This window comes from Triticum aestivum, chromosome 7D, assembly GCF_018294505.1.
Source record: "Triticum aestivum cultivar Chinese Spring chromosome 7D, IWGSC CS RefSeq v2.1, whole genome shotgun sequence".
In the NCBI taxonomy this organism is placed as follows: Eukaryota; Viridiplantae; Streptophyta; class Magnoliopsida; order Poales; family Poaceae; genus Triticum; species Triticum aestivum.
Window position 1 is genome coordinate 47,259,221 of NC_057814.1, and position 14,130 is coordinate 47,273,350.

Sequence of the window (14,130 nt, forward strand, 5' to 3'; positions counted from 1 at the left end):
TCCTTTGTGCAATCAAATTGCAGAAACATAATTTTCTTGTTACAATAACTTCTACTTCATTTTTGAGAACCTTTCGAATGTTTTCAAAAGATCCAGACTTACGTCTCATCAAGTAAATATCCATATACCTACTTGAGTCATTTCTGAAGATAAATAAATCCACCACTAACAACACTTATCGGACTACACACATCAAATGTATGATCACTAATAAGTTTGTTGTTCGTTCCTTATGGCCTGTGAACGGTATTTTACTCACTTCACTTTTCGGAGGAAAGTTGCAAGTGTCAGATGATTCAAAATCAAAAAGACTTCAAAATCCATCATAATGGAATTTTCCATGCGGGTTTCTCCAATGTGACCAAATGTAGTGCCACACTTGTGTGGTATTCTTTTAGTCTTGCGACATTTAGCGTCAGTGTTATGGATGTATCATATTACCCTCAATATTCATAACATACGTCCCATCGATGATGGAAGTATGGCCCTTATGTTATTCATAATACTTAACAACAATTGTTGTTTTTATGAACAACTCTTTTGCAACAAACATTGTGCAATGGGCTAGAGTGTATGAAACTCTAAAATGAATTATGAAAGTAAACCCAGAGGTATTGTGAGGGAGAAACACAGGGTTAGGGTTCTGCAGACCTAGGGGGCAGAGCGGCGGGCGCCGGCGGCGAGAGCTTTGTCTCCAGTGGCTCTGGGTTTCCGGTCCTGAAGAACTCAAGCCAGTCTATGTCTATCCCTTGCGCCGCACCGCGTTTCCCCATCGGATGTGTCGGCGACGAAACGACCAACGGAGAAGGAATCCGCGGCGCCGGAGATGGCCGATGTGTATGCGCGCCCGGTTTTTATTCGGCTGAAACGAACCTGCTTGGCCCGGCCCATCCACGCCCAGCTTACCCGTGTGCTTTCAGTCGTAGTTAGGCCCAAAACATTATTATTTTTCGCCCAAGAGTTTTGTTCAGATGATTAGTGTAAAATTCTCTAAAAAAACATAAGAGTGGCGATTTTCTTTCCTTCCTTATATCACATAAAGCCATATACTAGTAAAAAGCTTCTCTTCTGAGGTATGTCCTTCAAGCAATCTTCATAGCGGCAACAGCTTGTTCAAAACCTCTCTTTCATCGGCGACGGTCAAGGAACAAACTTCGTCCTTGACGACTAAGGATTATATAATCAGCATATATATCGTAGCATTCCATTTTTATAACATCAGCTGCGATCATACTTTGTGCAGTCGATACCTAGCTAGAGACACATGGATGTTCCAAAGAGCGAAGAGTTTTGAAATGAGCGAGCCATTGGCGACCGGGTCGGGCGACCGCGAGGGCGACTCGCTTGCGCCATCGGGGACGGCGCCGCTGGACGGTTGGGAGCTAGTCCGGCGGGTGCGGGGGGCTCGCCGGGGCGCGGCCCCTGCCCCGTCTATGCTTCGACGGCGCGGGCGACGCCGGGACCGAGGGGCAGCAGGTTTTGGGCGCTAGCGGGAGAGGATTCGGAGGCGGAGAGCGAGGTGGAAGACGAGGACGCGGAGGCCAGGAGGGCGGCGCCGGCAGGGCCGCTGGTCTGCGACTTCGTTGCTTTCGCAGCGGCACCAGGCTAGGGCGCGTTGGGAGGCGTCAGCGGTTTGCGCCGAGCGGCAGAGGCCACCATGCCTTGGCGGCTCAGGTGTGGCGGCCGGCGTCACCGGCAAGTGGGAACTGTAGGAGATATGCCCTAGAGGCAATAATAAATGATATTATTTATCTCCGAGTTCATAATTATGTTTATGTTCCATGCTATAACTGCAATGATTCTCGAGTCTGCAATATCCACGAGGCTCGGAGGAAGACTCATATGCACGTGTGGAATAATAAACGGTAAGAAGTATTCCTAGTCTGGCCTCTAAGACTAGCTCAAGTGTTGCATGATGGTTCTGTTTTCCTGATCATGGGCATGTCTATGCCAGCAATTTTGAGGGCACAATGTTAAGAGAACATTTGTGTTGAATCGACCCGGATTGATGTTATGCTAAGAGATTCATTTGTCACAAGTTAATGGTTTATAACACAGAGATAGTTAATGTTTGCATAATTCCTTAGACCATGAGAGTATCGAGTTTCTTCATGCTTGCTTCATGAACTTTGGGGTTTGTTAAACGTCATCCGTAACTGGATGACTATTACGGCGGCTTACGGGTTCATGGGAAAGTATGTTAAGTAAGTTGATAGCTCGAGATTGGGATTTGCTCCTCCGACGATGGAGAGATATACTCGGGCCCTCTCGGTGTTACGGTGTCCATCATCGTCTGGCCAGACACTTTGTGATTTGATCACGGGGATGCCGGAACACGAAACGAGAAAAGAGAACAAAACCGGTAACGAGGTAACTAGCATAGTGGACAAGTTGTTGATCCACGGGAATGCCAACATGTCTCACCTCGGGTATTTGTAACATATCGCGAAGCAACAGGAATAGCACACGGCAACTGGAGGTTTACTCGAATATTTATTCGTGTGGGTATAGGGGTCAATAAGGGTGTCCACGGCTCCGATGTTGATCATTGATCGGAAGGGGTTCCGGGTCATGTCTATACTTCACCGAACCTATAGGGTCACACGCTTAAGGGTCATCTATCTGCTGAATACTAGACAGGGAGTCTGAGAGAAAATCACCGAAAAAGTTTCGGACACCGAAAAGTTTCGGACAGCGGAATCGTACCGTAGAGAGAGGTCATCGGATAAGTTTCAATGATACCGAAAAGTTGTTTCGGGATGCACCATTAAGTCAAATTGGTTTCGGCACATGCCTGATAATTCTTGGAGGATGCCAGAATCATTCTGGAAGCTTTTTGGAATTTTCTGAGATAAAAACCGGAAATGTTCCGGAGCTGCCGGAGCCACTTCAGATGCGTTTCGCAGATGAAAATCACTAAAACCGGAATTGTTTCGGAACGCGTTGAAAATCATTTTAGTGGGTACTGGAAATGTTCTTAGCCCACATAAATATTTTCAGTTCGATCAGACGCTGAAAAATGTCGTCGTGAATAGTGAAAATCAGCTTTATGGTTACTTTATGGAAAGCCACCTTTTGGGGCTTTGCTCCAAAAGATCTTGGGGATGACATGGATGGATAGGAGCCTTTTTTGGGCCCCTCATGGGGGTGTGGCCGGCCACATGGGGTATCCCCCCTTGGGGACCCTCTTGTTGATTGGTTTCACTCCTAGGTCCATGTGGAAGGACTTCATTCATGTGCATTTTGGGTTTTTTGTGAAACTACCCTACCCCCTTGGGATTTCCTATAAATAGAGGTGGAGGGGTAGCCCTCCACACTCATCCCTTGCTCTCATACACATGCCATGCATTATCTGGCTTCTTCTCTCCCTCCCACGAAAAGAGTTTCGTAGAGCCGTAAGGCTGTCTGGGTTCCGGCAGGAACTAGTTCTGGACAGCGAAGCCCTGCCGGATAGATGACACCGTATGTGTTCAACTCTGTAGAGAGATCGTAGTTTCGGTCTTAGTTCGTGAGTGCCTCCCGAAGGGCTGTCCATGTGACCGTCCGAGTTTCGAAGGTCCTCCCGAAGGGCTGTCCGAGTGACCGTTCGAGTTTCGAAGGTCCTCCCGAAGGGCTGTCCGCGACACCGTCTGGGGGGCTGTTCGACTGCCTCCCGGAGGGCTGTCTGAGGAGCAGATGAGGGTATACATCCTCGCGGTTGGGAGGTTGTAAATCCTAGCTGCGGTGATCTGCACCGCCGATCGTCATCGACTCTACTTCCCGCTGCGCTACGAGTCGGTAACAAAAAGATCAAACCATATATGCAGTCTCCATAGTGGTCCTGGGCTGGTGCGTAGGTCGGAAAATTTTGTTTCTGCTGCGTAACCCTACAGGAACGCGGCGGCGGCGGCATGCTCGATTAGGTCAAGGACGGTGGTCCACCTGTCCAGGTCGGGCGGTGTGGAGGCGTCGGAGGGGGTCACGAAGTGGCCGTGCTTGCCTCGGCCCTCACCTCGGCGTGCAGCGGAGGCGCCGGCAGGCGCAGAGAGCACGGAGGGGGCGGTCCTGTCGCTAGTGCCTAGGGTTACTGGCGATGGGCCGCTGGCTGATTCGGCCCAGTGTGGGTCGAGGCCCATGATGGCGGGAGTCGGCCCAGCGGGTGACGGGGAGCCCGTTAAGGGTGCTGTGTTGGGGGAGGTGCGGTTTGGTCTAGCGAGGGGAGTGCGAGGCCCGGCCCACCAAGCCCACTTTCCAGGCCAGCGCCCGGCTATAAATGGGTGAAGAAGGGCAGCCTGGAGCCCTGGCTAGGGTTTCCCACAGCCGCTCGAGACGTGCGGTGATGGGCTCACACTGCTCGTCACTTCTAGATCGTTCCCCCACCTTCTCCTCTCCTCATCTCGTACGCGGCGGCGGTGATGGGGGATCGGCGTGCGGAGAAGCGACCGATGGAGGCAGCGGATCTGGAGGCCGAGCGCAAGCGGGAGCGAGATCTATGCGGCAAGGCGAAGCGGACGATGCGAGGCAGGTACGGCGACAGAGATGAGAGGGAGGTGCATGAGGCGCGGGATGTGTCCCAGGAGCAGTTGGGGCGTGAGGGGGATTGGGGTCCTCCTCCCCCATGGTGGATCCAGCAGCAAGAAAAGAAGAAGAAGAAGAAGAAGAAGAAGAAGAAGAAGGCAGTCTAGCGGCGGTGCGAGCTTGAGCGCAAGGTGGTGGAGCACCCCTTCTGTGGTGGGGGCCACGGGGACCCCCTTGCCAAGAAGCAGCGGGCGGCGAAGGAGCCTCTCGCGGTGGCGCTGCCGTCTTCTTCCAAAGGGACGGCTTGCGAGCTCATTCCGGTGGAAGATGCGCCGGATATTGAGTGCTTCAAGTGCGGCCGGCTTGGCCACTTTCAATCCAAGTGCACCTTCAAACCTCTCTGTGTCTTGTGCAAGGAGGAGGGCCATGCCTCTGCCAACTGCCCGACGCGCGGAAAGGCGCCCAAGCTGCAAATCATGGGCAGCGCGATCTCGGGGGAGGGCTTCTTCTGCCTGGAGATTGCAGAGGATACGGGAGAGGAGAGGCCGGTGGATCAGAAGGTGGCGAATGCGGCGATCCTCTCGGCGAAGCCGGGCAAGCTGAATCTGCGAATCCTTCAACAAGAGCTCAAGCACATCGTGACAGGTGAGTGGGATTGGCAGGTGACACAGGTGGGCGACGACGAGTTTCTGGTGGTTTTCCCCTCGGCGGATCTGCTGCACATGGCCAAGTCAAGTGGCAAGCTTTTTCTTCCTATCCATGATATCATTGCAAGGGTGCGTGATATGCTGCACGAGAAGATTCAGCCGATGGTCATGTTGGAAGTGTGGGTGAAGCTTCATGGCATTCCTCAGAAGCACCGCAGAGAGGAGCGGATCAAGGAAGGTTTTAAGATGCTGGGGCGGCCGATTGTGGTAGACGAGCTTGCACTCATTCGGTTGGGGCCGGTGAGGGTGAAAATTGCTTGCAAGGCACCTGAGAAGTTGAATGGCACGGTCGAAGTTTGGTTCAACCAAGAAGGTTATCAGGTCAAGGTGGAGGTTGAGCGCCCGCTCCAGCGTAGGGGAGGGGGTGGTGCCAGTGGTGGTGGTGCGGGTGCTTCTGACGCTCCCCCTCCCCCACCATCCAAGCCGGATGGGTCCGGACCCTCGGCCCCCTCTGCTGGCCAGGGAAAGTCGCTCGGCACGGCGGGTAGAAAGAGAAACCGGGCTCGGAGCGTCACGGTGCTAAGCAAGATGTGGTGATGGGTGTGCAAGAGGAGGAGCAGGAGGACAATATGCAGGACACATCAATCAATACTGAAACGTGGGACAAACTGGGTGCAATGGAAGGGCGTGTGTTGGTGGTGGCGACCCAGGACACTGCAGTGAGCGTGCCTGCCCTGGCGCACGATCTGGCAGGGGCTTTCGACGAGTACGGCTCCAACATGTCGCGGCAGGCCCCTGTCTCCGTCCCTGCCCTTTCCCAGCTGCCTTTCGTGAAGGAAGGCGTGCGTCGCGAAGCGGGGAGGGCCCCAAACCTTTCTTATCCGTGGCTACGCATGCTGATGAGGGTTGCGTGCTCAATGTTGGCACCACGCCCGCTTCGGCCAAACGTGGCTCTGGGAGCTCGGATAGGCAACCCAAGAAGACGGCGGGCAGGAAGCCGGGGCCCAAGGGCTCGACTCCGGCGGTGCAAGGCGCGGCGGCTTCCTTGTGTGGTGTGCTGGGGACGGAGGTGGCGGCGGTGGACGTGGGTGCCAAGGACAAGCGGTCCAAGGCGACTTCAGTGGTGACGTGGGAGCCGAGCGCCAAGACGAAGGCCAAGCTGGGCGATCTTTCTTCCATGGAGAGCGCCAAGCTTCGCGCCGCTGACAAGAATCTGGACGTGTCAGATGTGGACACCTTTGGGGAAACAACGCGATGCTGAGCTCATGAAGATCACGATGGAGAAGATTGGCAGGAGTATTCCGAGACTCCGGCAAGCGGCTTGAGCTACTCTATGTTCCGTCTCTTTTGGTTTCTTTTGGCTGCGACAGATGCAGGCGACCAGTGCTCTTTTGGTCGTCTCAGTTGGGGCCGTTTTATCTGAACTATGGTTATGTGAAATGTGTGTGGCCGTTCGGGCCTGTGAAACTTGCCTTTGTTTTGGTTGTAAGATATTTAAACCTTGTGATGCTGCTTAGTTGGCTTTATTAATTTAAAGCCGGACGCCTCTAGTTCTTCGTTCAAATAAAACTTTGTGCAGTCAACGAGCTTGTCAATTGCCTGCACAACAAAGTCTACTATTGGTCCTTGTCAATTGACTGCACGATAAAGTCTACTATTAGGACAACTCCAACGCAGAGATCCAATTCATGTCTGTATTTTGTCCGTATGGGTCGCCAAACGGGCCGGCGGACAGGGAGACACGTCCTATATGCGGCTGTGCATCCAACGCGTCGGACCCATTTGGGACGGACATGCCTGGAAAGAAGGGGAAACACTTCCCATCATACGTCTGATAGAAGCTAATCGTCAGACGGATCGACAACCGTTGATTCTGCTTCTATCCCACGGCCACGACCATGCACACAAATCCCACGTAACATCCCATAATTCCCGTACCTACCTCCCCTGATTTCTCGGCCAGGATCTTATCTCTCCCAAATCGTCTCTTTCCAACCACGTTCAGCTCACCATCCAAATCCATCGTGCCGCCGTTGTTCCTCTCTCCTCATATTGCTTCAATCATCTCGCCGGCTAGCTCCACCCTGGTTCTCTCTCCCCGGGCCGCCTCTTTTCTCTCCAGTAACACCGCCTTGGTCACATGGCCCAACAACCCCCACTACTCGACCACGCCGGAGCGCCATCCCCTGATTTGACACACGACCCCTCCATCACCAACGCGGTGCTCGTCTCACCAGGCTGCCCCAAGGATCACCAAGATGCCGGAGGATGTAGGTTGGTTCCTAACATATTGTTGTAGATATGTTCATATCTTTCTATTTTGCATGCTGATCCCTGTCAAAACTGCACTTCCATTGTGTATAAGACCTGATCCCTGTGAATTTTGAATTTAGATCATATAAACATGCATCCCCATTTTGGCTGCAGCCTTAGTTGGTTTTCATTCCCAATTGTCCATGCTTCCAATTTAAACGAGCCATATTGTGATAGCACATTTGTATGCTTCCTACTTGTTGAGGTTTAAAATCGTACTCCTTCATACTCTTGTTTATTTCTCATGCATGCTGCGCACAGTCAATCCTATGTTTCTTGTCAGTCATGCTGCTTCACAAATGCTGCAATAATATGATTTTGAACATGCTTACATACTTAGAGATGTTCGTATTAGCTGATTGATTGGCACTTTTTAATTTCAGTTCATGGCTTTGTCATCGTGAAGTAGCTAGATACAGATTGTGTCTGCAGGAGCTGCCATATGGTACCGTGTTTCGTTTCAATGAGATTGTGAGAGGGCCCAAGCCACGACGGAGAGCCCTTATTCCTAGATGTGGTTATTGGAGGCTGAAAATATTTATGCGAAGACGCACTGTTGTATGGTTCTTGAAACAAACAAGACTAATGTAGGAAACTAAGAATTTGGGCGGTTAAACTAACCATTGTGTACAATGTGACATCTCAAATTCTGATTGATAAATGATTTGTAATGACGTAAGAATTTTAAATTATGAGCTCTTGCAGCATGATCATAGTGGTAGTAACCGAAGGAGGAGGGAAGCACGTTTGTAGCATGTTCTAAACATTCCAAATAAAAACAGAAAGCATTGTAATAGTCCTGAATACAAGGAAGCAAATATGCAGGTCTTTGGAAACATGTTTATGAAATTATGAAGCCATGTAATGTTGTTTATAAGGTACCAAAATATGTTATCTAAAAGGCTACTGAGTTGGTAGAAATTTTTCAGGTCTTACCAATCACTTAGAAGAACGAGTGATGTATTGTGATATTGGTGATTTAATAGGAAAAGCTAACTTAGTTCGGAAAATCAGGTGTGATTCTTGGCAGTAGTTATTCGAGACTAAATCATACGGAATCAAATGTTTAGATACATCTTTTGTACGGAAACAAATCACAACTGCATGGGAAGCAAACATCACTGCATCGGAAACAAAAAATGTTGTGGATATATCCTCCCTAAAATAAGAGGGAATGGATACGCAACAGTGAAGAATAAAATGGAAGCAGTTATTTCCTGAGTGATTTTCGGGATAATACTTTCCTTTAGGAAGCAATTAATGGCCGCATTAGCTAGAAACGGCCTGGGGTGCACACTTTCATGGGAGAAATCCAACGATCCAGACTCTCTATATCCAACGGTAGCATACTAGCCTGATGGATGCTTAGGAATCAGTAGTCTGATTCCTAGCCGTACCCGGAAAGAAGAGCGGAAGAGAGAAGATGGTGGGAGGATGGCGGCCATCGACACCGGCCCCTGCGTCCACCCTCCCGCACGCCGCGCTGTGCATCACTAGTACAAAACAGGGCTTTCGTCACAGGGCAGTTTTCACATTAGTTCCGGTTCAGTCACGAACCGGGACTAATGTGAGCATTGGTCCCGGTTCGTGCGGCTAAAGCATTAGTCCCGGTTCACCTAGGCCCTTTAGTCCCGGTTCGTGCCACGAACCGGGACTAAAGGGTGCGATGCCCATTAGTACCGGTTGGTGGCACCAACCGGGACTAAAGGTCTGCTTTAGTCCCGGTTGGTGCCACCAACCGGTACTAATGGGCTTTGAGGCATTAGTACCGGTTCATGGCACGAACCGGTACTAAAGGTCTCATTTTCAAACTCTACCGCCCCCCCCCCCCCCCCCCCCGCGTGGATCGCCTTTTCAGTTTTAGAAAAAACAAAAAAAAATGATGAAAATGTCAAAAAAATAAAATATAATAAGTTCCCCATGTGATATGTGGTCTAGTTGTTGGGAAAATTAACATATATGAATTTCGACTTTATTTGCAAAATCTCTCTGGAATTTCTTAAAATGGGCATAACTTTTGCATACGAACTCGGATGAAAAAGTTTTTTATCTGAAAAATCATCTACTCGAAAAGTTACATCCGAATTTAACCCCGTTAAACATTTTTAGAACCCTCAAAAACCTAACAGAAAAAAGATACGGGGCTTTTAAGATCTGGAGAGGCAAAAAAATTCAAAAAATTTCAAATTGTGGTCAAACTGTGGTCAAACAATGGTCAAACTAATTATTCTAGAATATTAGTGTTACTAAACAATTATTTCAGTTTTTTTGAATTTTGGTCAAATCTGGTCAAACTGTGGTCAAACAGTGGTCAAACAATGGTCAAACTAATTATTCCAGAAATAATAGTGTTACTAAATAATTATTGTTTTTTAAAACAATAGTTTCAAACTCAAACAGTGAAATGTGTCACTTCATGCTCAAGCTAAATTCCTGAGGGTTAATAGAATTGACATCTTACTATTGTCAGGAAAACAACAAGTGCAGACTTGGAAACAAGGGAGAATAGAACCCGGAAGTTAAGCGTGCTCAGGCTGGAGTAGTGAGAGGATGGGTGACCGTCCGGGAAGTTAGATGATTTGGAATGATGAGGGGTGATTAGACATTAGAGGATAAATTGAGCAGTGATGAGGGGTGGAGATTAGAGGTTAAGATAATTCAGAAATTTAAAAATCAAAAAAAAAATTCGCAAAAATTTTTTTCAAAAAAAAAATCATAAAATTTCCTTTAGTCCCGGTTGGTAACACACCAACCGGGACTAAAGGTGGAGCTCCAGGCCGCGTCCACGTGGCGGGTCATTGTAAATCCCCGCCACTGCTACTTTTCCAGAAAAGTGGTGCGGCGGGTTTCTGACCATGTCTGCCACTACTTTGAGCCCACCTAAGCCTTTTCCTAGTAGTGGCCTTCGGCATATCTCACAAGATTCGAGTAGTGGTTGTCATTGGTGGATCTGCTCATATCCGGTCTTCATTCGTCTATATTCGTGTGTCTTCAGGTTTGATTCTTCCGATCTACGCTTCTCTTCATCGGTGGCGATTGTTGTTCTGTGTGCAGGTCCTATGGAGCCTTGGCACTATGACTTCCCCCCAATAAAAACTACACAAAAATTCATTTATTTAGGCCATCGAACTAAATCATGTAAAGCTTCACTAGTTAACCACTTCATACAAAAGATATTTAGAGCGCATGGTTCACCGGTTCTTCACCAGGAGAACTGATCTAAACAAGATGACAAAAACAACTACAAACTTCAACAGAAACACAACTTCATTGACTGCTACTACAAGTGCAGCCAATATTTTCTCCATCTACTTATGTCCATTGCCATCTTCCTCAACACTTTTCCCTTCTCTGTTGACTTCTCTGGTACTATACTTGTTTCTTCTCTGCCCCCACATGAAAAAAACTTGGAGATTGTCTCGTCTGTCAACTCATCTCTAGCAACTTCTGCACCGTCATCCAATAGAGCTCTCTGAATCAATGGACCAAATTATTTTTCTTCCCATTACCAAATTGCAACCTTTCTGCAGAACATGAATCCAACATTTACCTCAAACTGCTTGAAAACGAAAAACATCAACCATCTGATGAGCACTTACATTGTCCTACACACACTCATGACCCGTCCAGGGTGCTTTTCTATCATGGAGACCCGAGATGGCACCTTCGACCAGTTGTCATCGCTTTTCATCAATGGGCGAGGCCAACCAACGAATTTCTGGGCAACGACTGAGCCCACGCTACTGGCAGATGAGGGCATGCCGACAGGAGGAGGGCGGCAAGAGGAGGACGACAACCCGTGAGGAACTCCGAAGGCAGTGCATGCACACGTGTAGTTGCGCAGTTCCATTCCCACCTAAACGCAGCTCTGTAGTGGCCCTTCTCATATATCGATTCTGTGAGGAACTCCCAAGGCAGTGCATGCACACGTGTGGTTGCGCAGTTCCATTCCCACCTAAACGCAGCTTTGTAGATGCGTCGATTCTGGCGACTGCGGCAACCGATGAGCGAATTGAAGAGGGGGTGGGACGTCAGCGGGAGTTGCGGGGTTTCAGTGGACGTGCTTGGTGGCCACCGGATGCAAGGTGGGCGACCCCGGCATGGAGGAGGCCGAGCGGGGGAGGGAGGCGGCCATGCGAGGGGAGTAATCTTTTGCTGAGAGCTGGCGGAGGGTTCTAAAAAAATTGCAGCTAAAGCAAATGGGAGTTCGGCTAGGTGCAACTTAACTCCACAAAAGGGAATCATTTGAGGAGTTAAGCCCTTTTAGGAGTTCGGCTACCGATGCTCTAAGCTATTGCACTAGATAAAGACGGGTATACATATTCCATAATAAAGATCATTTTGTTTACCAATTGAATTACAAAAACTTGTCCAAGCACACATAAATACATATTCCCAGAAATGAGAGCATAAATATCAAGGAGAGATCCACAGTTGAATCCTAATCTTGATGTTTCCGTAAAACAGAGTACATAATTTAATGATATTTCCCTACATAAATGTATCCCTTATCTGATCGATACTGCATCCAGAGACTAGAGGGTGTTCTTATTTAGACCGTAGGCAGCCTGAATGCACTATTCTTTGAAGCGTTTTAGAAGATAGCCAATCATGCATGGAGTGTAAATAAATGGTCCTTGAATGTAGTCGTCACAGGAGTAATCTCTTGGGTGTAGTCTGCCCAGATACTGAAATTTTGTGCTATTCAAATGGCAAGCCATTGCAACTACTCGTCTGTATGATATTAACCCCAAGAAAACAACTTCTTTGTAGGGATGAAAGCCGAGAAAGAAGACATGGCTGCCAAAATATTTAGAACAATCTTCAATGTTCACAACGTTATCATCATCGGAGTCCCAGTCCAAATTTTCAATCCTTATCTTGCGAATATTGCCGTCCACATCATTAACATCATCGAAAATCCAAGTTTTTCCAATTACCTCAAAATGGTCTGACCAGCCAGATTGTACAATTGCAGATACCGATAGGTCAATATCAATAGGTTTCTTCGACATCCAATCTATCCGTTCACTTGATTCCATGAGATTCCAAACCTGAAGTCGGTCTCCATCATGAATTGCTGAAAAGTACACCCCCCTTTCCGATTTCCCAATATAAGTACGCACTTCAACACTCTCCTCGATATTTGTCGGCAGTTCAATTACTCGGTACTTTCCATCTGATAAAGATAACCTGCCAAAATATCAATTCATTCAAAAAAGTTGTAAGAACATTTTCGAAGAAAACAGATGGACAACTAGTGGTAGAATTGAGAAGGTGCTTTTTGCAAAGATGCATTGCATACCTCAAGACAAACACACCATGAAAGTGCAGGTAGAGTGATCCTTGCCAATACACACTTTGCCTACACCTCTTAGGACCCCAGGGAGATGTTGGATATAATTGATCTAGTGGCATATTGGGCATTGACTCCAGAGCTTGGGCTTCACGGACAAACAACCTCTTCTGCCACTGCCTTGTACTGGATGAGAACACATTTAACGTCCAGGAGAACACATTGATCGGCGAGTCACCTTCTTCTTCGGGCTCATCTTCACCTTCCTCGTCGGACTGTTCTTCACCTTCTTCGTCGGACTGTTCCGGCGGTGATTCCATGGGTTCTTTAGATCGCTCGTTCGACTCATTGTTCGGCGGCACCTTGTCGGGCTCGCGCGGGACGGAGAACACCTGATAGTGCGGCGACTCAGCAGGGTCAAACACAAGGTACGCGTCGCAGCCGTCGTCCAGCCAGGGCAGATCTTCCCAGCGGCTGGTGGCGGGGTTGATCACGCAGAGGGTCCTCAGGTCGCGGTACAGCAGGAGGCCGTTGCAGTGATCCACGATCTGTGAGGCGCCGCCGTAACGAGGCAGAAAGCCGAGAACCCCGTCGACCGCGGGCTGCCGCATCGAGGAAGGGCGGGCGAAGAAGTGCTGCGTGCGGTCGCCGTAGTTGAAGAAGACGCCGTGCACCGCGCGCGGGAGGAGGTGGGGGAGCAGCAGGCGGCGGCCGTCGATGACGGCACGCCACGCCTTGCGGACGCAGCGGCACGCGGCGAGGTCGCGTGGCTGGAGGCGGTCGAGGATGCCCGCGAGTGCGTCGTCGGGCAGGGATTCCGTCTGGTCCATGGCTGCCGCGCGCTGCCGGCCTTTGATCAAATGGCCAGAGGCACGAGAGTTTAAGCAGGAGATCGACGATCACCGGCGTCTAGGTCTCTGTAACTTCTGTTTGACAAAGGAAGAGGAAGGCTATACCGCCACTTTAAGCAGGAGTCCGGGAAGCTTAAGGCAAGTGCCATCCGGCCGATTCAAACTCAGCACAGCAGGGCCGGAGATGGAGGCGTATCCGTCTCGACCTAACCAGCGAGCAGGTGATCGATTTGAAATCTTGAATTTTCAATCATCCGTACATGTGTGACATCTTGGCTTAATTTCTTCACTTCAATCGCCGGGTGTCCCCTAACGATATTCTTGGCTTACATTTTGTCCATTCTAATTTAATGGCAAAATGTAATACAGGTGCCTCATAAAATACCATCATTCGTGTTATTGCCAGCCGCCGCCACATGTCTCATTGGTTGGCAGGCCCTAGGCCATTTATCTAGGTATTTTTTGCAGGAAAACTTTTGATCTATTTATTTTCAATCGTGACAGTGCAATGAACATGAAAAATAAT

The 14,130-nt window shown here is 49.1% G+C and overlaps 1 protein-coding gene across 1 annotated transcript; it reads right to left on the minus strand.

Moving 5' to 3' along the window:
• Positions 1–11,943: 11,943 nt before the first annotated feature.
• Positions 11,944–13,660, minus strand: LOC123170955 (uncharacterized). The gene is made up of 2 exons (XM_044588651.1): positions 12,763–13,660; positions 11,944–12,650 (listed from the first exon to the last, which is right to left on the minus strand). The coding sequence occupies exons 1-2, from the start codon at positions 13,581–13,583 to the stop codon at positions 12,035–12,037; spliced, it is 1,437 nt and encodes a 478-aa protein (XP_044444586.1). The 5' UTR covers positions 13,584–13,660; the 3' UTR covers positions 11,944–12,034.
• Between the last annotated feature and the right edge of the window lie 470 nt (positions 13,661–14,130).

Excerpts from the sequence above, each read along its gene's own strand:
- LOC123170955 (XM_044588651.1), bottom strand. The coding sequence starts at position 13,583 with ATGGACCAGACGGAATCCCTGCCCGACGACGCACTCGCGGGCATCCTC. Across the intron at positions 12,651-12,762 it reads CATGGTGTGTTTGTCTTGAG|GTTATCTTTATCAGATGGAA; the intron begins GTATGCAATGCA and ends ATATTTTGGCAG.